The following is a 27,992-nucleotide window of genomic DNA, read 5'->3' as shown; positions in this document are numbered from 1 at the left end:
ACAGAACCAGTATTACAGAGACCGAACAGAGATGAAGAGAAACCTGCTGGAAACTGGAGACCTCAGTCTGACTCTGAAATACCCCACAGAAAGTGACAGTAACACCTTCACCTGCATCGTCTACAACAAGGAGGAAAACTTACTGAGAGGGAAAACAGTGCAGCTCACAGTCAGAGGTCAGTACTGTAGAAACAGGTCAGAGGTCAGATGTCAAAGATCTCTGTGTCTGTCTGTGTCTGACTGTCCTTTGTCTCCTCTGCAGAGAGAACCAGGAACAGAAGCAGCTCCATTGATCCAACTCCTCTGATGGCTGATCAATCTGTTTGATTGGTCTGTTGATCAATCTTTGATTATTGATCTTGTTGAAGGGGCTCAAAGGAAGAGAATGTCAACGTTCAGCTTTCAGTGTTTCCTCTCTTCATCGTCTGAATGAACCTGCAGTCCATACTGTGATTGATTGATTGACTGATTTACTGATTGATTGATTGATTGATTAATTGATTGATTGATTGATTGATTGTTTGACTGATTGATTGGTCTCATGTAGCTCTATATTGTTTCTCTGATGTTTGTGTATTCAGCTTCTATACATATATATCTGACTGTGTCTCAGGAGGTAGAGCGGGTCGTCCACTGATCAGAAGGTCGCTGATTCGATCCCCGGCTCCTCCCGCTGCATGTCGAGGTGTCCTTGAGCAAAATACTGAACCCCAAACTGCTCCTGATGCTGAATCACTGTATGAATGAGTGAATGTGTGAATGAGTGAATGAGTGAATGTGTGAATGAGTGAATGAGTGAATGTGTGAATGAGTGAATGTGTGAATCAGTGAATGAATGAATGAATGAATGAGTGAATGTGGCCTGCTGTGGAGATGCTGGCCTCACTCGTCTCCTGCTCCTGAGTCAGGTTGGCGAGTGGTGATGTATCCTCAGTTCCCACATTACAATCTGTGACAATAACTTACAATGTGTAACTGAGTCCACTGGGACCAGTTTGCCTTAATCCAATATATATTTTAATCTTTTTGTATTACAGTTCTGCACAAAGGTGCTTTATAAATAAAGTTCTGATTGAATTCAGTCTGCTCTCAATAAAAAGTCTTCTTAGAAATCAATGAACCACTTTGTGTTTTGTCTTCAGACCAGTCAGAGATCCTAGTGAAGCCTGGAGATGATGCTCCTCTTCAGTGTCGGGTTCTGTTGGACTGGATCATCTCTTAATTTATGCCTTAATTATTTATATTTGTGTCCTGCACTGAGCCAAAATACTGTAAAATCACAGGAAATATCTGCCAGCAGCGTGTACAATGTGCAACCTACTGCTTATTTCTAAAGAATACACCTAACTTAAGTTTAAGTTTTTGATTTGATCCCCAGTTATTGTGCTAATATTAAGACTCAGGATTGTTTTATTTGGGATCTATTCTGCCCTCTAAACTTATAAATGTTTTATCTTGTGACAGAATTCAGTGTCGCTCTAACTTAAAGATTATACAACCATAAACTGTTACAATGCACACCCTGTAGCTATGTCATCATTTATGTAACTTCAACTTGTAACAGCAATTTTAACATTTTATAACAGAGATTTGATTGATTATCATTTATTTATAAAACAAGAATCTTATTCTAAACACAAGTTTCCATAAATGTTACAATTTAAACACATTTAATTGGTTAAACATCTAAAAATTATATTTAAGGATTGCTTTATTCTCAATGACTCTTCAGTTGCAAACAATCAGAAATACAGAATATGTATTATATATAATATATATGTGATAAATGAGTCTGTAGTTACTGCACTACCTATATATTTGTTTATATCTGTTTATATCTGTTTATATTGGTTTATGCTATTACAAAGACATTTACATTCTGTATGGTGAGGTAGAAATTACAGACAAAAATATATAAAATACTACACATTATTCATTCAATTAAAATGGACATTTAACTATATTTTCTATTTTCTAATAAAATGATATCAATATTAAATTCAAAATTAAACAACGTTGAATGTCGCACACTTAAAAAGGCATTTTTAATAAATCATAAATCATTTATTCTTTATATTCCTCTTGGTGTCAATCAACAATAAAAATAAATGTGTTTTTATTTCTCTAATTTCTGCCAGAGACACAAAAACGTTTTTTCACTTTTATTTTGAAAATCCGTAAAGAAGGCGGTATCAAACCCCAAACTGCTCCTGATGCTGAATCACTGTATGAATGAGTGAATGAGTGAATGTGTGAATGAATGAATGAGTGAATGTGTGAATGAGTGAATGAGTGAATGTGTGAATGAGTGAATGAGTGAACGTGTGAATGAGTAAATGAGTGAATGTGTGAATGAGTGAATGAGTGAATGTGTGAATGAATGAATGAGTGAATGAGTGAATGTGTGAATGAGTGAATGTGTGAATGAGTGAATGAGTGAATGTGGCTGTAGTGTAAATGGCTTTGAGTGGTCAGAACACTAGACAGACACTAAGTTCAGTCACTTTCTGTGATTGAATGAAGTTATTGTTTGAGTGTCAGTCAGCTGAACTGTTCTCATGTGTTTGAATCCATAAAGTGTTGTGAGCAGATGAGTTATGGATTCGATCCTTTCACACTCTGTTTAGAGAATGATGAATATTGAGGAGAACAACTGTAAATAAAGCTCAAATGTACAGAAATCTCCACTCTGACAGCATCATGAAAATGGATCTAAAGCTGTGAGAATGATGGATTCAGGAGGCATCCAAACTTTGATTACAGCGCCCCATGTGGCAGAGCGGGAGCAGATTTCTCTTATTGTATCTACGTGTGATGATGGAGGCCATGTGTCTCAGATTGATGATTTCCTTTAATAACATAATGAGTGTAAACTGTGTCTGTAGTGACAGCGTCCATAAAGCGTTATCAGCAGTGAAATATCTGCAGCTTCCACAATCTAATATTGATTCTCACTAATTACAGTTGCTCAATCACATCAACTGTTAGTTGCCGCCTGTACGGCCTGTTGCTCTGCTCCATGGGGACGGCACACTCGTCACACTCCAGGAACTGTCTGAGTTGATTCTGGCGCCCCCTGTGGACAACAGTGGTAGTGTTTCTACTGCCTGGTTTCATTGATTTCAAGGGGAATCCGACCCGGTGGCAGACATTAACAATAACTATATAGAAATATCCAATCTTCTCTCTGATTGTTTATGTACAATAACTCACTGTAGGACATTTAAAGTAGTAACTCTATGATTCAACAGGTGAAGGTCCCATTGCGTCAAGCCCCGCCCCCTTTTAAGTGAAAGCACTGCCTCTAATTTGACTGGTGGTAAATGTAAATTCTGAGCTCGTAAAATAACATTACTGTATTGTTTGTATCTATTAGGAGCATAAATCCTATATCCAGCAAACAATGCTGTTGTGTTGTTGTTCTATATAAAATACACAAATAGTTATTGATGAGTGTCCTGACATATACAGCGACCTTATTCAATCTCATATTTCTGCTGTCTGTCACTGTTTCTGTGCTTCACACTCTTTATTAACTGTTTGTGTCCAATGTGACGTTACTGTAAACTAATTCCAGGGTTTGTGTTTATTAATCTACCTTTTACTACGAAACCACAGAAGAAGAAAACAGGAGGGTTTATCTCCACTTCCTGTTACTCTCTGCTGTTTCCAAGGTTCATTATTAGAAGGTAGGTCAGCTCAGTTTATGGGAATTATTAAGGTTCAAATCCCCTCTGCTCCACACTGTCACACCAAACTCCATTCAAAAAACGGCTGTTTTAAGGAAGTAAAACCTTTATTTCCACCATCAGTGAGACTCTGATTCTCTTCAGTCTACAGACACAATCTGCTCACATTGACTCAGTAACATCATTAACTAACCTGTGAGGAAGAGTTGGACACACACACACTCACTGACTGTCTGTCATTAACTAACCTGTGAGGAAGAGTTGGACACAGACACACTCACTGACTGTCTGTCATTAACTAACATGTGAGGAAGAGTTGGACACAGACACACTCACTGACTGTCCCTCAGCAGATGCATTTATTTTATTCCACAGGAAACATATTCAGTCTTTGACACACATAGATTATATATATATAAATATATATATATATATATATATATATAAGATAATATATATTAACAGTCAGTAACTTTGTGGAGGTTTGTTCACACAGTTTTGGGTTGTGAGGTCTTGTGGCTCATGGATGTCATTGTGGAGTAGGTTGTGATGGAGCAGCCGGTCTTTATCCTTCATATAATTCAGAGAGGAGCTAAACCCCCCAAACACTCTGTATATGGGTGTATAGTAGTGTGGCTGACTGATTCAGGCAGATCTTGACATTGTAGTGCAAACTATTAGAATTCTAGATATCTAGCTATAAAAGTGCACAGCGACGCCCTCTGCTGGTTGAAAGCTGCTTTTACAGTTGAATAGAAAAAGCTGTGAATGGCTTTGTTCACTTTTTCAGTCCAAACATTTGAGGAAACGTTGCTCGTTGTGTTGAAAACAGGAAGTGGGACAGTTTGCTCTTCCTGTGAATGTCTCTTATTTTGATGTTGTCCAGGTTTTATTGTCAGCGTGTCCTTGCTCAATCAGTTTATATTGTTAGAAGAACACAGAACCAGTATTCCTACTAGAGACTGTATTCTACTGGATGGGTTACAGCAGTGTAGTTAACATGTGCTGCCAGCATTATTGTGTGTGTTTTTGGGTGGCTGGTTGACTTTATTTGAGTCTGTTGGTTAGTGAGTTGCTGTTGTTCACATTTTAAAGCTAAAGCTTACTATTGCTTTTTTCTCCTTCCTTCTCCTCAGGCCCACATCCATGTCAGTGTGGGTTCTTCACAGTCCAACGATGAAATCCACACAGTTCTCGTGGATGCTGATCCTAACAGCAAACTAACCTGAGTAGTCTGTCTAGTTAGTCTGTTTTAAGGCTCTATAATGTGACATTTGTATAACATATAAAACGTGTCTAAAGTGCCCTCTACAGTGGTGAGGAAGCGCTATATGTGCCCTTTTATTTCTTTCCGCCCCTGCCCTTCAAAAAGTCTGTGCACGCCACTGCACACACACACACACACACACACAGTTTATGAGAGTTTATGGGCTGTCTTGTTCTAGTTCTGCCTGCAGAGCCTGGTAAAAAAGTATAAAGGTTTGGAAATTTGTGTTACTTATTTATTTTATATTTATTATTATTTTATTGATTTTATTTTTTTAAGTACTTGAATTTACCTGGATTATTTTAATTTAAGCTATTTTGTAATTAATTAATTTATTTTAATTTATTTTATTGATTGGATGAATTATAATTTGCCTAAAGATGATTATTTTGTATTTTTTTCTGATTGAATGCTTGTGTTTAAAAATAAATCAGACATTACTCAACAGTTACTCAGTACTTTAGTAGTTTTTCCACCAAGCACTTTTTTTTTACTCTTACTCAAGTAATTATTTGGATGACTACTTTTTACTTTTACTTGAGTCATATTATTCTGAAGTAACAGTACTTTTACTTGAGTACAATTTTTGGCTACTCTACCCACCTCTGGTTATTAAGAAGGCCAAGGTACTGTTATCTGTGTATGTTTAGGTTCAGTTGGAGAACAGATCTAGTTGGTATCACTTATTCTATACGTTGTAAAGAAAACTATAAAGTGGCCTGAGCCCCATGAAGTCTAGGAGTTTGATATAGAGTATAGCAGAAGAGAGAGAGGAGGTGCTCTGGAAACTCCACAGGTTGGAGCTCTTGGGATGGGAAAGGGAATATGTTGGGTTCTATGTGTTATGCTTTTGTTGTCTTGTCAGTGTGTTTGTATTGTGGTTCACATCATCACCTTCCCTCTGAGCTTCTATTAGTCATAAAAAAGACTGTGTAGGCCAGGTGTATTCTCCATCTTACTCCACTGGAAGTAGAGGCGTGGCTCTTCTCATTAGGAAACAGTTAGTTGTTCCCATTGAGACAGTCTGACCCAAACGGATGCTATGTGTTGATCCAAGATTATTTACAGAGAGAAAATATTGAATATATATGCCCCCCCAAACTGTCCAAATACAGTCTTTATCAGTGTAAACAGCAATAATTACTGTAATCTCACGGATAATGACTTTTATTACAGTTCTATAACTTTTAATATCCAAACCAAAATTTTAAATGAATAAATAAAATAGCACAATAATTTGTTTTATAGCAGTGTTCACCTGTATTTATAGCTCATTACATTGTTTTTACATGTAATATTTATGTAAAATTCAATCTAAAATCTGTATTTTAATTACAGACTGTGTTTTTAAGAGTCTGAACCATCTTGAGGAGGTGTTTCAGGCCCTCGGTGGTTACGGCCTCAAGCTTCAGAAGGAAGTTCCTGGGACACAAAGTCAGCAGCTGAGGAGTCGCTCCTGACCCAGAGAAAGTGACAGCTGTATAAAACTGGTTGGAGAGGTCAAATAATTGATTTTTAAACAATGCAAATGACTTAGAGAATACATATTTAATAAGCACAGAACTGCAGTTCTACCTAAAACATTCGACTGGACAGGTAAAAACAATGGATGCTTTCAGTTTCATTTTGTCTCAGTAGTTACCACAATCAGCCTCTAGAGGGCAGTATAGGGGTCGCATGTGGAACAGCAGACTTTAAACCTGTAAATATAAAGCTAAAACTCAAAGCTACAAGCAGCAATGGTCGGACCCTCGCTGCCCACACACATCAGGGTTTGCTGCACCAGTGTATCATGTGTGGACCACACCATGAACATCTCATGTAAATCAGATCAAGATCACCACACAAAGCTTACTTCCTGTTTAGTATGTGGCACTATGAGTATCACTCAATATGTGCATGTGTGTGTGTGTGTTCAGGGTGGGATTCTTATCAAACATTGACAGTTTCACTGAGGTTAGACAACTCCCTGTTTCTTGGCAATACGTCAAAGTTCAACACCACGGACCCGCCGTTTAACGTCCTTCAGGTCCAGTGTGTCTGTCACTGCTCTACTCTCCACCGCTCATATATGTCGTTTTGGGAGTTATTGGCAATCAACCAATAATGTTTGTGTGAAAGCTGCTCAGTCGATTTCTTTCCATTCCAACGGCTGCTTCTCTGGAAACAGTTTAAAGTGAAACTAAAGTTTTCTCCTCACAGTGTCGGCAGATTATCAGGAGGAGGAAAGTGACAAGTGGCTGTGAACTGAATGTGTTTTTCAAGTGTTCGTTTAGTGAGAAGCAGATTAATGAGGACTTTGTGGTTGTTGTAGTTTTTACAGAAGATGAAGATGTTTGTGGTGTTTGTGATCCTCGTGCACGGTAAGATAACCTTCCCCCCTCTGATCTGATCATTAGTCCAACTTCATGTCTTTAATCTGTATTTCTATCATTTTCACTTCATTAGTCTGTTTAAACTCCAATAAAAACATGAAGAACATATTAAAGGCAGCATATTTTCAATGTTTGTGTAAATCATGATGAATGTAGAAGACTGTACAGTCAGACTGTCCTCAGTTCTGTTCTTCAGGATTATATCTCTGGAGGTTGTTCACATTCTTATAGCTTATATTACCAATAGTATTAATGATCCTAACACACTCATTGAACACCATCAAATCAAATCAAATCAAATTATATCAAGTTTATTTGTATAGCCCTTTACAATAGCCGAAAGGTACCCAAAGTGCTTTACAACAAAGCCATGAAACAATACATAACACGTATATAATATACAAATACAATTTAAAGTGCTGTAGTGCTGCAGCACTGCAGGGTATTAAAAGCCTTCCAGAAATGCACAGAAAGGAGCAGATAAAAAGAGTACACCTAAGAGATAGTACTGTCCTAGTCAGAATTAAATGCTAATCTAAAAAAGTGGGTCTTAAGCTGCGATTTAAAAAGGCCGAGATCAGTAGTGGTGCGAATGTCAGGGGGCATTGTTTGTTCCACAGTCTAGGAGCAGCGACGGTCCACTGTTTAAGTCTGGACCTAAGGACCTCTAACAGAAGCTGACCCGAAGAGCGCAAGGCTCTGCCACAATTGCGAAAAGTTAAAATCTCTGACAAGTAAGAGGGGGCCAAGCCATTAATGGTGTTAAAAACAAACAACAAAAGTTTAAAATCAATTCTAAAACGGACTGGAAGCCAGTGGAGTGACGACAGCACAGGGGTAATGTGTTCGCATCTGGACGTGCTAGTTAAAAATCGGGAAGCAGCGTTCTGCACAAGTTGGAGATGATAAATTGAGGACTGACTGAGGCCGACGTAAAGGGCATTACAGTAGTCCAGCCTTGAGCTGAGGAAAGCATGGATTGCCTTCTCAAGATCCTGCCGACAGAGAAAAGACTTTGGCCAAAAGACGGAGCTGAAAAAAAGCTCGTACTGACAACAGAGCTAATCTGTTTGTCAAATTTGAGCCCAGTATCAAATGTTACCCCAAGATTTTTGACATGTGATTTAAAAAGAGGGGCCAGGGTGCCAGAATTTGTGGTGAGAACATTCAACATAGCTGGTGAACCAAACAAAATGCATTCAGTTTTGCTGTCATTTAAGTACAAAAAGTTCTGTGACAGCCACTGTTTTATATCTGTGATGCAGTCCAGCAGCTTAGTAAGTGCAGTGTTTTCGTTTGGTGTCATGGGCAAATATATCTGCAAGTCATCGGCATAAAAGTGAAAAGACAGGTTGTGTTTTTTTATAATTGATCCCAGAGGTAGCATATACAATGAAAACAGAATAGGGTCGAGAATAGATCCCTGTGGCACCCCACAGGGCAGCGATGCATTTGAGGAGCAGTGGTCACCAATCAAGACAGAGAAACTCTTGTTTGCCAGGTATGACCTAAACCACTGGAGAGCGGTGCCACGGATGCCAACGTGCTGCTCTAGGCGAGATACAAGGACTGCATGGTCAACTGTATCAAAGGCTGCCGTGAGGTCCAGCAGCACCAGCACAGCAGGATTCCCAGCATCCACAGACAAGGCAATATCATTGTGCACCTTTAACAGTGCTGACTCGGTGCTATGTCGGGATCTAAAACCAGACTGAAATTTATCAAGAATAGAATTGATCTCCAAAAATGTCTGTAATTGAATAAAAACAACTTTTTCTAAAACCTTAGAAAGAAAAGGCAAGTGGGAGACAGGTCTAAAATTGGAGAGCACAGAGGGGTCAAGATGCGTTTTTTTTAGGAGGGGCCTAACCATAGCGTGTTTGAAGGCAGCTGGAACAGACCCTGAGCTAAGACAAGTGTTTATAAAAACAAGCAGACTTGACCCAACAGAACTCAGAACCTCCTTCAAAAACTTGGCTGGAATAATATCTAAGGTACAGTTCGTGGGTTTGTGCCGGAGGAGCACAGACATCATCAAGAGACATATTCATATTACAGATATTCTGCCTGACAGATGCCACTTTATCAGTGAAAAAAAACACAAACTCTTCACAGGTTGCAGTGGAGGCATCAGACAGGAAAGTAGGGCGTGGATTAACGACAGAATCAATAGTATTAAATAGCAGTCTTGGATGATGAGAGCTGTTAGCTATAATGGAGGACAAATATTTGGACTTGGCTTCCTTTAGAGCTCTCTGATAGGCAGCCAAACTGTCCCTTAACCAGCCCAGGGATACATGTAGTTTATCATCATGAAGAAGGAACAGCCGGGAGGGAGGAGCTCCGAAAAGGCGCTGTTCTCACCTGGTTTCAACCAGGTCTCTGTCAACAGGAGGAAATCCAGATCATGTGTTGTAAAAAAATCATTTAAAATAAATGTCTTATTTGTAAGAGATCTGGTATTTATCAGGGCCGTGTGAACTGAGCATCGGTCAGTCTGGCAAGAGAAGCGACTGAGCGAGCGAAGATTTCCCGGCACACAGCCGCGCTGGGAGATCCGCACTGGCCGACAACACGGGAGCAGTGCCCCGGTGTCCCGAAGAACAGGCCGGAGCCACCGATATCTGTACTCCGTGGAACTCCGCAAATCGTAGCCACTGTAGTCTGTGAAGGATCCAGCTGGTAGACGACAGGGATCGTGGAGGGAGGAAGCCAGAGACATTTTCAGTTTAATGAGGACTCCCCCTCGCTTTCCGCGTTTTCTGCGGCTACTGTTACGAGGTAACCAGCAGGAAAGACGCCGTAGATGTAGTGGTATAGACTCCAGGAAAGGCGGAAGCGTCTTTGAGTGTCCAGCAAAGCTGCAAATTGGCAGCTTTTCCAGAGATTCACGAATATTAAGAAGTGTCAGGCGATCATACACCTGCAGCGGTGACACACTCCGTACAACAAACAGCAGATACAAGAAAAACAGTAGCACTTTCAGCAGAGGGAGACGGCCAGCCAAACACAGGGGCGCCATCTTGCACTTAGTTCGACAGGTATAATAGACTGACTGTATGTTGGATCAATACAGTCAGTCTATCAGTTTGTTCTGTTATTGATCCTGTTTGTGAGTCTGATCACAAACAGGAGCAGATTGAGGATCCAGGAGCAATAAGACCTGAAATAAGGCTGCTGTGATTGAACCTCTCTGTCTGTGTGACCTCACAGTTTCCCAGCATGCCTCAGCTGTGGAGCTGTATGAGGGGGAGGAGTTTGTCCTGCTGCCCTGTGAGTATGACACTTTTGAACTGGACAACCCCACAGTGGTGTGGAGCCGCTACGATCTCAATCCTCCAACCGTCCACCAGCGTCAGCAGGAAGGTGATGAACTTATATACCAAAACCAGCTTTACAGCGGCCGAACATCCATGATGGCTGACGCTCTGGAAACTGGAGACCTCAGCCTCAATCTGACAAAACTCCGCCTCTCTGACAGCGGCACCTACACCTGCACCGCCAGAGCATTAGGAGGACAACGGAGAGTGAGAGAAGTACAGCTGAAGGTCAAAGGTCAGCAACAAACCTTAAAACCTACTCTAGATCTGTGATTCCCAAACTGAGGGTCCTAAAAGTTTAATGGGGGCGAAGCTTTCTTGACTTTATGGCATGTAAGAAAACTAAATGAAAATATACACAGTAGGCCTAGATCTCAGCATTTGGTTCACTTATATAAAGAAAATTAAATATATAATTTTAAGTTAATTGTCTGATAGAACAATGGCCAAGCATCAGGGACAAGAAAACACTGAATTTGTCAGAAAAGAAGCCTATTAAGTTGTATGATTGTTACAAATAATGAATAAATATATAAAACAGACAGAGAATCATATAAAAAGTTCCCTAAACAGGAAATAATCTGCTCAAAATTCATTTAAATCACCTGTTTTACACAAGCTTCTTGCAGTGACTGAATTCACTGTTTGGCTAAATTGTAAATTTTTTTATAAAATATGTCACTTAGTCAGGGATTGTCAGTTTACTAAATGATAGAAAAGGGGTCCCTCAAAGGAAAGGGCTTGGAACCACAGCTCTAGATATAGGTCTGTAGAAAGGTCAGCTTTAGACACGGGTCAGAGGTCAGTTTTCTAGTTTACAGGCTACACACACTTTAGACGACATTAACTTTGTTACAGTGCTTCAACAACTGAACATCATTTAGTACAAGATGGACACAGATGGTCCCAATCACTCAGGGTGTGTCTCATCTGTATGAATGTCTTCACGTGTCCATCAGTCCTGTCTTCTCCCTGAGTATCTGTGGCTCCCACTGAAGACGTGATGGAGAGATAGAAGGAAAAGATGTGAGGAAAGAGGAGTTCAGACAGTAACACACTCATTTAAACACCATGTTGAATCAATAAAGTCAGTCTATCAGTTTGTTCTGTTATTTGTCTTATTGGTATTAAAATGTGCTCATGTGGTTTCAAAGTCCAATCACAAACACGACCAGATCCAGAAGCAATAAGACCTGAAATAAGGCTGCTGTGATTAAACCTCTCTTTCTGTTTGACCTCACAGTTTACCAGCATGCCTCAGCTGTGGAGTTGTATGACTGGGATGAGTTTGTCTTGCTGCCCTGTGAGTTCCAAACTTTTCAACTGGACAACCCCACAGTGGTGTGGAGCCGCTACGATCTCAATCCCCCAACCGTCCACCAGCGTCAGCAGGAAGGGGATGAACTCAAAGACCAAAACCAGCTTTACAGCGGCCGAACATCCATGATGGCTGACGCTCTGGAAACTGGAGACCTCAGCCTCAAGCTGACAAAACTCCACATCTCTGACAGTGGTACCTACACCTGCACCGCCAGAGCATTAGGAGGACAACGGAGAGTGAGAAACATACAGCTGCAGGTCAAAGGTCAGCAACAAACCCTAAAAACTAATATATATAGGTCAGAGGTCAGTACTGTAGATATAGGTCAGAGGTCAGAACTGTAGATATAGGTCACAGGTCAATACTGTAGATACAGGTCAGAGGTCAGTACTGTAGATATAGGTCAAAGGTTCATGTTCTTTATGTTTCTGTTTCCCACAGAACGATTTCCATCCTGGGCTAAAGCTCTCCTGGTTCTCCTGGTTCTCCTGGTTCTCAGTCTTATTGTTGGGGGTCTTTTGGTGCATTTTCGGCAGTATTTCATGTCAGGTATGTCACTACTACATTACCCATAATGCCGATGGTTATCGTCTTTGCTCCTTGACTGCTCCTTGACGGTTTTGTGGTTTTCATAGAAGTATGGGACAGTGAGGTCTGGGATTATAAACCGAGGGTCACACTGTCTACCTGAGCAGCTGCAGCATAAAGAGACAGTGAAAATAGTCTGTTCATAGTCATATCAACATTATACAGGCAACATATTCACCTTTCACTGTAGTTTCAATGTCTGTATCTGTAGAATGTCGCACACAAGAAAAATATAAGTTTAAATTACTGAATACATTTATTTTTTATAAATTTTTATTAAAAGCTCTCAGGCGTTTCTATGGACAGAATCACTTCATATGTTAACAGAGCTTTTATTCGGCCCGGAGCACAAATCGTGCGAAAGCCCTGTTTTATTAGTAGGAATAATTATTATTATTCATAAAATGTAATGGCCTTTTTGGAGCCTTTATCATATGCCAGAAGTCCTGAAAATCTGCCCACAAGTGCTAAAACTTAAGGAGCTGGTTTCTATAAACTTTCTTAATGAGGTTGAAGCTGGCTCTTCTGTCTGTACATGCACTGTTTGACGATGTTCTGACTGTGACTCTATTTATATGTTCTCTGTTGTTTTTAAATGATTGTCTGTAACTGTGGAACTGTGCTGCTGCCTGTCTTGGCCAGGACTCTCTTGTAAAATAGATTTTTAATCTCAATGAGACTTCTGGTTAAATAAAGGTTAAATTAAAAAAAATAAAAATGTCAGTCGTGGTGAAGAATTTAATGGGTCTCTAACACGTGCACGGAAGCACTGCCTATTGAGCAGCCCCAACGGCACATTTCACCTATGAGTATGAAAAGTGGTACACATGTAGATCACGTCCTGACGTCCTGACCATAAATTGCTCTTGGAGCCATATCCCAAACCCAACAGAAGTCGGACATTTTGGATTTACCAGCAATTTCTGGCGATTTGCACACATTGTATTTGAACAAATTCCTCCTAGGGAACTGTACGGTGGAATATAATATAATGTAATATAATATTATAATAGTATTATAATATAATTATAATATTATAATATTATAAAAGATTACGGCCAAGTGCTTAAAAAAGAAAGGAAAAGAAAGGAAAACGTTTTTACTGCCCTCTCCAAAACTTAGCCAACTTTCTTCTTCTTCTTCTTCTTCTTCTTCTTCTTCTTCTTCCATGTCTTTCGGGTCTGGTCCCACAGGACTGGTCCATCCCTCAGGTCGGGTCCCCCCTAGTGGCCTGGCGCACTTCCGTTTTGTCGAGCGAATTTGCAGCGTTTCTCTCGCAGTTGTTTTGTTGTTTTGTGTGTTTTTGGTATTTGGAGCATTTTTCTGTTGCATTTGTTTTATGTGTTTGTGTGTTTTTGGATTTACATTATTCCCGTGTTTGCAGCATTTTGCCGTTTGCAGCGCGTTTGCCCTTGTCGGCCACCGTAGAATTGATCTGATCAACTTCAAATTTGGTCAGTATGATGTAAACACCATCACATTAAAAGTAGTGCTGCTTGTGAGTTGAATCTGAAGGGTGTGTCTCTGCCGTGGCGCCAAGATTTGACGTTTCGCCATGAAACAAGAAGTTGTCATAACTTCGTTGTCCAATCTGCACCATAATGCACGTGTCTGATAAGCCTGAACACATCTGTGTGATAATATTCAGTAAAAGTGGTAGCGCCACCTAGTGGTAACCAGAAATATAATTTATTACACTTTTATGTATTTCTCCTAGCAGATTGACCGCATCCAGCGGAAATTTGGTCCTTAGACTGTTGACAATGACATCTTATGAATCTTATGACTTGTTATTGAACCATGTTGCCGACATGGTGAATATCACCTTGTTGTTTTAACATTTGATCGCATTTTGGGGGCCAAACTGACTCAAAAACTCATGAAACTTGGCACACACGTCCCACATGTTAGCATTTTAAATTTCATCTGGGTGTTAACTGTGGGTGTGTCAAAATGGCTCGATAGCGCCTCCTACAAACTTTTAAAAAACCAGCCCTGGTGTCCTGTTTCACAAACACTATGTTGGGACATACAAAAAGCCTCTTTGAGCCATATCCTAAACCCAACAGGAACTCAGCCATTTTGAATTTAATGTCAAACTGTGAGGCCATCCGGCAATTTCAGGGTTTCTATTTTAACAAACTACTTAGAGTAGTAACTACTTGATCAGAACAACTTCAAAATTGGTGAGTACAGTCCAGAGAAGTTCAGGATGCAACAGTATTGAAATCTTAACAACACAATTTGTACTGCGCTTCCATCAATACACCTGGAGAATGTCCGCTCTCTGGCCAACAAGATGGATGAACTGCTGCTCCTCAACAGAACAAATATAGACTTTTACAGATCTGCTGAGATATCTCTATCAACTACTGAATGCACTGACATCAAGTTTGGTACATTTGGTACATTTTCACTGGATTGGGACAAAATGTGGTTCAGATGTTCATGTTCCATCTCCAGGTTAAAATGAGTCTAATACTTTGGTTTCTGACTGAATGCTGAAAAAACTGATGACCAGAGTTATTATAGTTTGCTTTTTTCAGTAGGTTTGTTATTTATAGTCTGTTATAATCAATGTAATGTGACAGGTTGAAAAATAATGAAGGAACGTGAACAAAATGAAATATTTAGTTTGAAGATAAAGTGTAAAATATAATATCACAGAAGCCAAAAGACTAAAAGTTGAAATAAGATGTTTTTGTGTTGAAAGTTCAGATCTTAAAGTGTCAAAGCATACTGGAGCTCCTGTAGCTAATGTGTCCCTGTAACTAAAAAAACTCCAAATAAGATCAAACTGCTCATTAAGACAAGTGACATTTACTTAAATTCAGTCAAACAGCCTTCCATAGTGAGCACTAGATCATCAGTTCACACTCAAAACAAGTCCCACTAGATTTTAAATCTAAATATCAGATTATCTGACTGACTTAGAAATAGATTTTCTTCAGTGCAGCTGATGTTGTGGTTTGTTGTCCTCTCAGTCTACCAGGTGGAGGTGGATTCAGGGGTGGAGTCTGTCCTGCTGCCCTGCAAAACCACAGTTCACTTGCTAAAGCACGTCACAGTGGAGTGGACGGACAGATACAGGAAGGTCCATGTGTATCAGAACAGCTCTGATCAGCCTGAAGAACAGAACCAGTTTTACAGAGACCGAACAGAGATGAAGAGAAACCTACTGGAACCTGGAGACCTCAGTCTGACCCTGAAATACCCCACATACAGAGACATTGACATCTACACCTGCACCGTCTACAACAGGGAGAGAGAGATCCTGATGAAGAAACAAGTGCTGCTTGAGGTCAAAGGTCAGTACTGTAGATACAGGTCAAAGGTCAGTGCTGTAGATACAGGTCAAAGGTCATTGCTTTGAATATTGTATCATACTAACGAAAGCTGCAATAGAATGTTGTACAGAGAGAGAGAGAGAGAGAGAGAAAGAAAGAGAGAGAGAGAGAGAGAAAGAAAGAGAGAGAGAGAGAGAGAGAGAGAGAAAGAAAGGAAGAGAGAGAGAGAGAGAGAGAGAAAAGGAAAAAACAGAGAGAGAGAGAAAGAAAATCATCACTTTAGATCTAAACAAAACAAAACAAACAACAAAAATAAATAAATATAAAAACAAAAGAACCCGTCGACCAATCTTTCATCAGAAAGTCATATTTAGCTCTCCACCCCCACAGAGCATAAACCCCCCAACAGCCCATATATGACTGAAGGCCTGCAAATTGTCCACCATCTGTGGTAAGCATGTTCCACCCTCAGATGTGCCTTCAGTAGTCCCTTCAGAACCAGCACCGGTTCCACACTGCTGGCACCCTGAGTCCGGTTCCTGCGGGTCAGCCAGATTGCCAACTTAGCAGAACCAGATAAAAAGTTCATCAGTGTTATTACAATCTTATTTGTTGCATGCTATTTCTGACCAAAAATAAACCAATCAAAAGAAAACTCTTCCCCCAGACCCTGAAACCCCTTTTTAAAAGCTGGAACAGCGCCGACAACCGAGGACACTGAACAAATAAATGAAACAAGGTCTCAGTCTGAGAACAGAACACACAGTCCTCCTCCTGCTCTGGATCCAGGTGCGCTCTGTATCTTTTTGTAGCTATTGCCCCGTGTACAACCCTCCACTGGAGGTCTGCTGTTCGCTTTTCAACAGGCAGCTTGTACAGGGACCACCAGCTGCCTTTTGGGGAAATGTCTGGACCAAAAAACTCAGTCCACCTCCACTCCTTCTTCCCTATCAAAGAGCGCAGGTTCAGAACCTTGACGCAGATCTGGTAGACTGCCTTCTTCCCTGCATCCTAAAACTTGTCCAGCTGAGGAGTTATGAGGGACAGCAGCTCACCTCCTCCCTCCTGCCACTCCCCCACAGCTGGGGTGAGAGTCAGAGAGGGGAGACTGTACTCATACTCCTCACTCCACTGGTCGCACAGAGCATGGTCTTCTGCAAATGCTCTCACGGGTTGTGGCAGTGCAGACTTCCTCCAGCACTCTGTTGATCAACCTGATGGAGGTGATGTTGCTGTTCTCCACCATTGTTGCTGTCATCTTCATCAGATGGCCCAGTTTGGTGCAGCCAGCCTCTCTGAGATTGGCTCTCAGGCTGGCAGACTGCAGTGTTTGAGTCTTGATGAAATTGTTGAAAAACGATTCTTTAAACAACCACATACCTGGAGTTTCGTTTGTGGCACGCATGGCTTAAAGATCTGCCAAGCCTGCAGCACAGAGCTGTAAAAAGGTGTCAGTCCAGTTAGATCCAGGTCCTCGGGCCGCAGGAGGAAGAGCTGTTTATCGTAGCCCAAGCGCCCAGCTCTCCTCAGGCGAGCTGTATCAAACCAGCTTGGGCCACAGTCATATAGTAGTCTTTTTGCAGTCTGTATTCTAAAGGAGGCAATCTTAGACTGGATGTTGATCAGTCCCTGACCTCCTTCAGTCACAGGCAGGTAGAGGGCTGCTGGCCAGACCAGAAAAAGTCAAGGATGGGTCTCTGAATGTCCTCCATCAGGCCTCTTGGTGGTGTCAGAGCAATGAGTCTGTGCCACAGAGTCGAGGCGACCGGGTTATTAGCCACCAGAGCTCTTCCCTTATATGACAACAGGGGTAGCAACCATTTCCATTTAGACAACTGAGCGCACACTTTCTCCTGAACTCCCTCCCAGTTCTTTACCTGAAAGCCCTCGGTGTCCAAAAAACACTCCTAGCACTTTCAGACCCTTCTTCCCCCACTCAAGTCCTCCAGGCAGACTGGGCACTGCCTGGTCCCTCCACTGCCCCATCAACAAAGCCTCACTCTTTGCCCAGTTCACCCGTGCAGCTGAGGCCTTTTCATACAGCGACAGGGTGTCCTTCAAACATTGAACGTCCTCCTGATTGGTGACAAAAATATTTACATCATCTGCATGAGCAGAAACAGTAGGAGGACCATCAAGATTTGAGGACCCAGGCAGTGAGAGACCACTGAGACGATCCCTCAACCTGCACAGCAACGGTTCAATAGCTAAGCTATACAGTTGTCCTGAGATTGGACAACCCTGTCTTATCCCACGCTGTACAGGGACTGGCCGACTCAGCCCTGCCCCCATCTTCACCATACATTCAGCAACACTGTAAAATAAACCCACCCAAGCCAGAAAACCATCACCAATACCAAAAGCCCTAAGTGCAGAAAACAAATAAGAGTGATCCACCCGATCAAAGGCTTTCTCCTGGTCCAAAGAGACAATATCAAAATTAACATTATCAAATTTACACAATCTATAACATCACGAATGAGGAATATGTTGTCCATAATTGTCCTGTCAGGTACACAATAGGTCTGATCTGCATGCGCAAATATTTCCAAGACGTCCTTTAGTCTATTTGATAAGGCTCTAGAAAGCATCTTATAGTCTGTGCAGAAACAACACATCCATCCTTTTTTGAGTTGAGACTTCAGATATTAATGCTCTTTTATATCTGTCTCTCCCACCGTTAATGTTTAAAGATCCTATTTGAGGTCGGAGAGGAGAAACAGGTAAAAAGAAACAAAGAACAGTAAAAAGAGGAAATCACCATGTGGTACATGATCATTTTACCTTCTTATCCTTTTGGTAGTTTTACCTTTTATTGCTTTTCTCAGAGTAGTGAGATGTTTATTCGGACGGAAGCGTTTCTTTTCATCCAATAAGTCAAACCCAACCAGTTTTTTTAGTACATTGACGGATCTGATGAACTTTTCAGTGTCGCTGAAATAATCAATTACTCTGACAGATTTGTTAAAAGTTACATCCAGAAAATGACTGATTTCGTCTAAAGAATATAGATCTGTGTTCCTGTTAGAGGTTTCACCGATGGATGTAGTGTCTGATTCAGTGTCATACTCCATGTCTTCTCCTTCACATGATACCTGACTGAAACCCTGTCCTTCCTGTGTGCTCACAGTGTCTCTGTCTGCACTGATGGAAGCTTCCTCAGTGTCTGCAGACTGAGAACTACCCAGGTTCTTTGCAGCCACAGAGGCATGTTGCTCCTCAGGGTTGCTCTGATCTACCATAACCAAATCATTAGTGTTACAATGTGAACCAGTGGCACCGGCTGCTGCGCGGGAACATCAAGATCTGCCACGGGCGCCGCCACAGGCGTGTTTTGTGCATAGTTTCTTCATCGGCCTTGTGCAGGCTTCATTTTCCCCATCACGGAGTTTCAGTAGGGGGCCGCTGAGCTCCGTGAACCCAGGGCCCAAGTGGATCTCTGGATACGGGTCTGTAGGCTCAGGCTCAGCTTCTCCCCTGCAGTGTTTGAGGAGAAGGGCTCTCTCCTTCTCTGTCAGCCTCTTCTTCCAGAGCTCCAGGCTCCTCTGCATCAGACGGACAGAACACACCCCAAGCACAGAGCCCAGAGCGTGGTTATCTGTGTGTGCCAGTCCTGCTGCATCTACCAGCTGATTCAGGCAGACAATTTTTGAGCTGCACAGCGCCCCCATCAGCCTAGGCACGGTGCTGCAGCACACGTCCAGTTTGGCACCACAGATTAGAGGCTCCTTCAACAACCAGTACAGAGAGTCACACTTCTCACTTCTTTTACATTTAAACAGTGTCTAGGATTTAAAAACACCCTGGTAAAAAGGAGGCAACCCACCTAACTTTAAGAATTTAAAATCAGTTAAAAACTGAGCAGCATCCAGCCCCAGGTTATTGACACGCCTGAGTATGCAGCTGGCCACGTCTCTCCACACCAGATCTTCAGGTCCAGTCAGATACTTTTGAATAAACTGGAGCCAGAAGGTGGCTGTCCTACTAGCCAGGTGGACCCTGGCCTCCCTCATCTCTGGATAAAAACAACACCGATTGTGGTATCCAGTGCAATTTATCCCAGAAGAAATTGACCATCTTTACTTGAATCTGAGCAATGAGACCTGTTGGATGGTCCAGACAGCCGGTGCCATAACATGGAGGCCACCCAGTTATTTAAGATTAGGACCCTCCCTCTAAAAGATATTTGTGAGTGGAGCCACCTCCACTTAGCCAGTTTGTTATCCACTTTCTCCATGATGTTTTCCCAGTTTTTTTTTTCCCATGTCTGTCCCGAGATAAACACCAAGATGCTTTAAGCCTTCTCTTCTCCATGTCAGGCTTTGAGGGAGAACAGGGAGGCCCTCACGCCACTCACCAACAGCAAGGGCCTCACTCTTCTTCCAGTTCACCCTCGCAGCCGACACAACAGAAAACTTCTCAATTACAGAGTTTAAAACACATACATCCTGTTGATCTTTGAAAAAACAACGACATCGTCAGCATAAGCAGGTAAAACAACACTACTGTTAAAACGAGGTAAAAACAGGCCTCGAACAGATGATCTTATCTTTTGTAGGAGGGGTTCTAGGGAGAGTGCATAGAGAATCCCAGACTGGACGCCTCTGTGCACTCTAAAAGGAGCACACAAGCCACCATTAAACTTCAGCACACTCTCAATGTCACTGTACAACACCTTGATCTTGGATATGAGACCAGCGCTGAACCCAAACCTCTCCATGACCTTCCAAAGGAAGTCGTGTTCAACACGGTCAAAAGCCTTTTCTTGATCTAATGAGATCAATCCAGTGTTTATGCCTAATGAACTGGAGACCTCCAAAACATCCCGAATGAGGTAGATATTATCTACCATAGACCTGCCGGGCACACAGTACGTCTGGTCCCGGTGGAGAATCTGCTCCATGGTTCCTTTCAGCCTATTGGCCAGGACTTTAGACAGTATTTTGAAGTCAGTGCAGAGGAGAGAGACAGGACGCCAGTTTCTGATTTCTTGCAAATTACCTTTCTTGGGCAAGAAGTTGATGATGCCTCTCCGACATGAGAGTGGCAGTGACCCAGACACCAGGCTCTCATTAAACACATCAGTGATTTCATGGGCCAAGATGTCCCAGAAGGCTTTATAAAACTCAACAGTGAGGCCGTCGATGCCTGGAGCCTTTCTCCCCTGCATGCTCTGCAGTGCAGCGTACAGCTCTTGTGGAGTCAGTGGGCTGTCGAGCTGTGAGTTAGCCTCTCTAGACACCTGAGGAAGTCCACCACAGACCTCCTCCATCAGTTCTTCATTTTCTTTAAATTTGCTTTCAAACAACAAGGCATAAAACTCGACAGCTCTTTTCCTTATCAGGCCTGGCTCTGTTAGCTCTTCCCCTGTCTCAGAGAGCAGAGAGTGGATTTGTCTCCTCTGCCCTTGTTTCTTCTCAAGCCCAAAGAAGAAACTTGATGGAGCATCCAACTCTGTGATGTTTTGAACCCGGGACCGGACCAGCGCACCCTGTACTTTAGTGTCCAGCAGGTTGGCTAATGCCATCTTTTTAGTCTTGAGGATTTTAATATATCCTTGATTTCCTGTGGACTCACTTATACACTCGAGATCCACAATATCAGTCTCCAGATCTTTGATAGATCTGGTGATGTCACGTGTGACATTGAGCATGTGCTGCTGACATAAAAGTTTAATGTGAACCTTTCCATGGTCCCACCACTGCCTCAGACTGACAAACTCGTTTTTTTCTGTCTAAAATCGTTCCAAAATTAGCTTAAAGCTAAGATTTATCAACAGTTAAAACAGAGTTAAAATGCCAATAGGCGCTTTTGGATAAAATGTTTCTGATAAAAACGTTACACAAAACCAAAGAATGATCGGTAAAACCAACTGGTAAAATCTTACACATTTTTATAACACTGACTTTGTGCTTAAAAACATAAAAACGATCAAGTCTGGCCAAAGACATTCTGTTTTCTCTAACGTGGGACCATGTGTACTGTCTGCAGCCTGTGTGCATCCTTCTCCACACGTCCACCAGGCCATGGGAGGAGACCAGCTGCCTCAAGGCATGCTGGGATACTGGATGAGGCTCTGCATGGTTGCGATCTAAAAATCTCATTTTCAGTACAATTAAAATCCCCACCCACGAATAAATAATCCTCCGGGCCACAGCTGTTTAAAATATCATTCATCTTTCCAAAGTGTTTCCTCTCTGCACCGTTGTTTGGAGCATAAATGTTGATAAAAACCACATTAAAATGTTCAAAACGAGCTCTGACTGAAAGACACCTCCCCTCCACAACATGCCTGACCTCCAGAGAGGTTGGAGTAAAACCTCTGGAGAACAGGAAGCCCACTCCTCCACTGAGGGTGGTGTTATGGCTTAAAATCAGTTCTCCTTCCCATTCTCTGCTCCAGTCTGCCTCGTTTCCAACATCACTGTGAGTTTCTTGTAGAAACATCAATATGTTTCATTTTAGCCATTTCAAACACTACTGCTCTCTTTCTTGTTTCTCTGGCACCATTGACATTCAGACTGCCTACTTTAAAAACATTCATAATGATAAAGATGTTAAGAACAAGACTAAAAACAATCAATGAAATAAATAAAAGTAAAATCTGTACATTCACCATCATTAAAGAACGAGTTGTTTCCTGACTTTAATCATCAGTTTTTTCAGTCTGAATACTTCTTGGTCTGCCAGGTCTGACTCTGCTCTGTGTTTTACAATATACCTGGCTGAATTATAGAAACCCTGCTGTTGCGGAGAGAAGGACTGTATGTTGTTTTAGGTGGATTCGCTGGAACACCTCATCCACACAGACACTCCGACTAGAGAGCGAGGCCGGACACAGTAGAACAGTTAACGTGGCTTTAATGAAGAAGCACGACTCCAATTACATACAGCTCGGTGTTTCTGGTTTACTGCTTACAGTCTGACTCTATTGTCTGCACTGTTTGAGGCTTTACATTGGTCTGATTGACTCTCTTCTGTATGGTATCTGCAATGGACAAACACAATATACATGAGAAGGTGCGCTAGCTTAATGAGCACATATTAACTTCGCCTCAACTTAGTCAACAGCTGCCAGTCAGTTAGCACATTAAACATCAAATAAACACTGCTACACAAGTAACGTTAGCTTATAGAGCCGAAATTCAACGCTTCATTTGCATATCAAAGAACTTTATTATCACAAACGCAGACAGGTATCAATGTAATGAACCAGAAGGCCGCGAACAGCTCAACGTCACGTTCCCAAGGACCCCTTAGCTGCCCAACGAGGTGCCTGATGTAAAAACACTGAATTCAGCACTGACCAGTTCCTGCACAATAAAACACAGTAATAATGGGGAATTTACAACAGCTGCATATCAGGGAAGAACTGTTCTAACATTAATTACCTCATCCCTTTGGTATGTTGTAAAAAAGACTTCAGTACATTGGCAGTATACACCTGAGCAGCAGCCTGCTGAGTGTGAGACAGGTCACTGCTGTCAGACACACACCCTTCACTGTCACTGCTGTCAGATAGAGCTGCTCTGTTCTCTGCAGCACTCGGTTTACCGGCCAGACGTCCGGCTTTACCACCCACCTCCACGGTCAACATGCTTCTCCTCTTACTGCGCTGTTTAAGAGGAGCAGACCCCCACCCAGACTCACAGGCCTCCATCTCTTGAGCCTCAGCTACTGTGCTCCCCTCACTCAGCTCACCTGCTAGTTTACCTGTCTCACACGACTCACCTACAGCCTCACCTGCCTCTCTCTCCTTACCTGCTTCACACTGGTCACCAGAGACGGGTTGAAAAATAATGAAGCAACGTGAACAAAATGAAATATTTAGTTTGAAGATAAAGTGTAAAATATAATATCAGAGAAGCCAAAAGACTAAAAGTTGAAATAAGATGTTTTTGTGTTGAAAGTTCAGATCTTAAAGTGTCAAAGCATACTGGAGGTCCTGTAGCTAATGTGTCCCTGTAGCTAAAAATAACTCCAAATAAGATCATGCTCATTAAGACAAGTGACATTTACTTAAATTCAGTCAAACAGCCTTCCATAGTGAGCACTAGATCATCAGTTCACACTCAAAACAAGTCCCACTAGATTTTAAATCTAAATATCAGATTATCTGACTGACTTAGAAATAGATTTTCTGCAGTGCAGCTGATGTTGTGGTTTGTTGTCCTCTCAGTCTACCAGGTGGAGGTGGGTTCAAGGGTGGAGTCTGTCCTGCTGCCCTGCAAAACCACAGTTCACCTGCCTGAGGACGTCAGAGTGGAGTGGACAGACAGTTACAACTGGAAGGTCCATGTGTATCAGAACGGCTCTGATCAGCCTGAAGAACAGAACCAGTATTACAGAGACCGAACAGAGATGAAGAGAAACCTGCTGGAACCTGGAGACCTCAGTCTGACCCTGAAATACCCCACAGACAGAGACACCTTCACCTGCACCGTCTACAGCAGGGAGAGAAAGATCCTGATGGAGAAACGAGTGGAGCTTGAGTTCAAAGGTCAGTGCTGTAGACACAGGTCAAAGGTCAGTGCTGTAGATACAGGTCAAAGGTCAGTGCTGTAGATACAGGTCAAAGGTCAGTGCTTTAAATATTGTATCATTGTTAGCTTTCTGGTTCGTAGTAGCTATATTGTTATTAAGCTAGTAGCTATATTGTTATTAACAATTTGCACCAATACACTTGGACAATGTCCGCTCGTAGCATAGCATTAGCTTGTAGTATTCCATTAGCTCTGTGGCTCGTAGCATAAAGCTAGCTCTCTGTAACGTTAGCTTGTAGCATAACGGGTTTGTTGTTCTCTCAGAGCATAAGGTGGAGGTGGAGGAGGGGGCGAAGTCTGTCCAACTGCCCTTCAAGACCACAGCTGACCTGCCTGAGGACGCTGAAGTGGAGTGGAGACGCATTGAACCTGAACCCACAATAACAGTCCATGTGTATCAGAACAGTTCTGACCAGCCTGGACAACAGAACCAGGATTACAGAGACCGAACTGAGATGAACGAAGACCTGCTGAAAACTGGAGACCTCAGTCTGACCCTGAAATGCCCCAAAGAGAGAGACACAGGAAGATACGGCTGCAGAATCTACAACAAGGAGGGGAAACATCAGATACTTACTGAGAGGGAAAACAGTGGAGCTCACAGTCAGAGGTCAGTACTGTAGATACAGGTCAAAGGTCAGTGCTGTAGATACAGGTCAAAGGTCAGTACTGTAGATACAGGTCAGAGGTCAGTACTGTAGATACAGATCAGAGGTCAGTGCTGTAGATACAGGTCAAAGGTCAGTACTGTAGATACAGGTCAAAGGTCAGTGCTGTAGATACAGGTCAAAGGTCAGTACTGTAGATACAGGTCAGAGGTCAGTACTTTAGATACAGATCAGAGGTCAGTGCTGTAGATACAGGTCAGAGGTCAGATGTCTCTGTGTCTGTCTGTGTCTGACTGTCCTCTGTCTCCTCTGCAGAGAGAACCAGGAACAGAAGCAGCTCCATTGATCCAACTCCTCTGATGGCTGATCAATCTGTTTGATTGGTCTGTTGATCAATCTTTGATTATTGATCTTGTTGAAGGGGCTCAAAGGAAGAGAATGTCAACGTTCAGCTTTCAGTGTTTCCTCTCTTCATCGTCTGAATGAACCTGCAGTCCATACTGTGATTGATTGATTGACTGATTGATTGATTGACTGATTGATTGATTGATTGATTGATTGATTGATTGATTGATTGATTGGTCTCATGTAGCTCTATAATGTTTCTCTGATGTTTGTGTATTCAGCTTCTATACATATATATCTGGCTGTGTCTCAGGAGGTAGAGCGGGTCGTCCACTGATCAGAAGGTTGCTGGTTCGATCCCCGGCTCCTCCCGCTGCATGTCAAAGTGTCCTTGAGCAAAATACTGAACCCCAAACTGCTCCTGATGCTGAATCACTGTATGAATGAGTGAATGAGTGAATGAGTCAGCTGAACTGTTCTCATGTGTTTGAATCCATAAAGTGTTGTGAGCAGATGAGTTATGGATTCGATCATTTCACACTCTGTTTAGAGAATGATGAATATTGAGGAGAACAACTGTAAATAAAGCTCAAATGTACAGAAATCATTTCTCCACTCTGACAGCATCATGAAAATGGATCTAAAGCTGTGAGAATGATGGATTCAGGAGGCATCAAAACTTTGATTACAGCGCCCCCATGTGGCAGAGCGGGAGCAGATTTCTCTTATTGTATCTAGGTGTGATGATGGAGGCCATGTGTCTCAGATTGATGATTTCCTTTAATAACATAATGAGTGTAAACTGTGTCTGTAGTGACAGCGTCCATAAAGCGTTATCAGCAGTGAAATATCTGCAGCTTCCACAATCTAATATTGATTCTCACTAATTACAGTTGCTCAATCACATCAACTGTTAGTTGCCGCCTGTACGGCCTGTTGCTCTGCTCCATGGGGACGGCACACTCGTCACACTCCAGGAACTGTCTGAGTTGATTCTGGCGCCCCCTGTGGACAACAGTGGTAGTGTTTCTACTGCCTGGTTTCATTGATTTCAAGGGGAATCCGACCCGGTGGCAGACATTAACAATAACTATATAAAAATATCCAATCTTCTCTCTGATTGTTTATGTACAATAACTCACTGTAGGACATTTAAAGTAGTAACTCTATGATTCAACAGGTGAAGGTCCCATTGCGTCAAGCCCCGCCCCCTTTTAAGTGAAAGCACTGCCTCTAATTTGACTGGTGGTAAATGTAAATTCTGAGCTCGTAAAATAACATTACTGTATTGTTTGTATCTATTAGGAGCATAAATCCTATATCCAGCAAACAATGCTGTTGTGTTGTTGTTCTATATAAAATACACAAATAGTTATTGATGAGTGTCCTGACATATACAGCGACCTTATTCAATCTCATATTTCTGCTGTCTGTCACTGTTTCTGTGCTTCACACTCTTTATTAACTGTTTGTGTCCAATGTGACGTTACTGTAAACTAATTCCAGGGTTTGTGTTTATTAATCTACCTTTTACTACGAGACCACAGAAGAAGAAAACAGGAGGGTTTATCTCCACTTCCTGTTGCTCTCTGCTGTTTCCAAGGTTCATTATTAGAAGGTCGGTCAGCTCAGTTTATGGGAATTATTAAGGTTCAAATCCCCTCTGCTCCACACTGTCACACCAAACTCCATTCAAAAAACGGCTGTTTTAAGGAAGTACAACCTTTATTTCCACCATCAGTGAGACTCTGATTCTCTTCAATCTACAGACACAATCTGCTCACATTGACTCAGTAACATCATTAACTAACCTGTGAGGAAGAGTTGGACACAGACACACTCACTGACTGTCTGTCATTAACTAACCTGTGAGGAAGAGTTGGACACAGACACACTCACTGACTGTCTGTCATTAACTAACCTGTGAGGAAGAGTTGGACACAGACACACTCACTGACTGTCTGTCATTAACTAACCTGTGAGGAAGAGTTGGACACACACACACTCACTGACTGTCTGTCATTAACTAACCTGTGAGGAAGAGTTGGACACACACACACTCACTGACTGTCTGTCATTAACTAACCTGTGAGGAAGAGTTGGACACAGACACACTCACTGACTGTCTGTCATTAACTAACCTGTGAGGAAGAGTTGGACACAGACACACTCACTGACTGTCTGTCATTAACTAACCTGTGAGGAAGAGTTGGACACACACACACTCACTGACTGTCTGTCATTAACTAACCTGTGAGGAAGAGTTGGACACACACACACTCACTGACTGTCTGTCATTAACTAACCTGTGAGGAAGAGTTGGACACAGACACACTCACTGACTGTCTGTCATTAACTAACCTGTGAGGAAGAGTTGGACACAGACACACTCACTGACTGTCTGTCATTAACTAACCTGTGAGGAAGAGTTGGACACAGACACACTCACTGACTGTCTGTCATTAACTAACCTGTGAGGAAGAGTTGGACACAGACACACTCACTGACTGTCTGTCATTAACTAACCTGTGAGGAAGAGTTGGACACACACACACTCACTGACTGACTGTCATTAACTAACCTGTGAGGAAGAGTTGGACACACACACACTCACTGACTGTCTGTCATTAACTAACCTGTGAGGAAGAG

General features: G+C 42.1%; 1 protein-coding gene and 2 long non-coding RNA genes across 22 annotated transcripts in view; 1 reads left to right on the top strand and 2 right to left on the bottom strand.

Annotated features, from left to right (window-relative positions):
• The window catches only part of LOC127359770 (uncharacterized), a 57,856-nt gene extending 31,909 nt beyond the window's left edge, over positions 1–25,947 (top strand). For 7 of the 14 annotated variants that reach the window (XM_051393891.1, XM_051393895.1, XM_051393893.1 and 4 more), the window contains 4 exons: positions 15,545–15,868; positions 24,027–24,347; positions 24,655–25,000; positions 25,314–25,947. In XM_051393891.1, coding sequence (XP_051249851.1) covers positions 15,545–15,868; positions 24,027–24,347; positions 24,655–25,000; positions 25,314–25,344 — 1,022 coding nt within the window. In that variant the 3' untranslated portion in view covers positions 25,345–25,947. Of the gene's footprint in view, positions 1–6,914; positions 7,320–8,832; positions 8,981–10,544; positions 10,887–11,894; positions 12,237–12,413; positions 12,522–15,544; positions 15,869–24,026; positions 24,348–24,654; positions 25,001–25,313 lie in introns of those variants that run through there. The other 7 variants (XM_051393886.1, XM_051393887.1, XM_051393885.1 and 4 more) reach the window with 4 other exon arrangements.
• Positions 1–27,992, bottom strand: part of LOC127359771 (uncharacterized) — a 38,468-nt gene extending 10,476 nt beyond the window's left edge. For 3 of the 7 annotated variants that reach the window (XR_007882842.1, XR_007882843.1, XR_007882845.1), the window contains exons 1-2: positions 27,925–27,992; positions 27,320–27,869 (exon numbers count right to left, since the gene is read on the bottom strand). This is a non-coding gene — a long non-coding RNA (uncharacterized LOC127359771). Of the gene's footprint in view, positions 1–26,937; positions 27,870–27,924 lie in introns of those variants that run through there. The other 4 variants (XR_007882839.1, XR_007882844.1, XR_007882840.1 and 1 more) reach the window with 4 other exon arrangements.
• Positions 3,776–4,083, bottom strand: LOC127359772 (uncharacterized). The gene is made up of 2 exons (XR_007882846.1): positions 3,938–4,083; positions 3,776–3,882 (listed from the first exon to the last, which is right to left on the bottom strand). It is a non-coding gene; the product is annotated as an uncharacterized LOC127359772 (long non-coding RNA).

This window comes from Dicentrarchus labrax, unplaced genomic scaffold (assembly GCF_905237075.1).
Source record: "Dicentrarchus labrax unplaced genomic scaffold, dlabrax2021, whole genome shotgun sequence".
NCBI classification, from domain to species: domain Eukaryota; kingdom Metazoa; phylum Chordata; class Actinopteri; family Moronidae; genus Dicentrarchus; species Dicentrarchus labrax.
The sequence above is the reverse complement of the archived record's forward strand: the minus strand, read 5'-3'. Positions and strand labels throughout refer to the sequence as shown.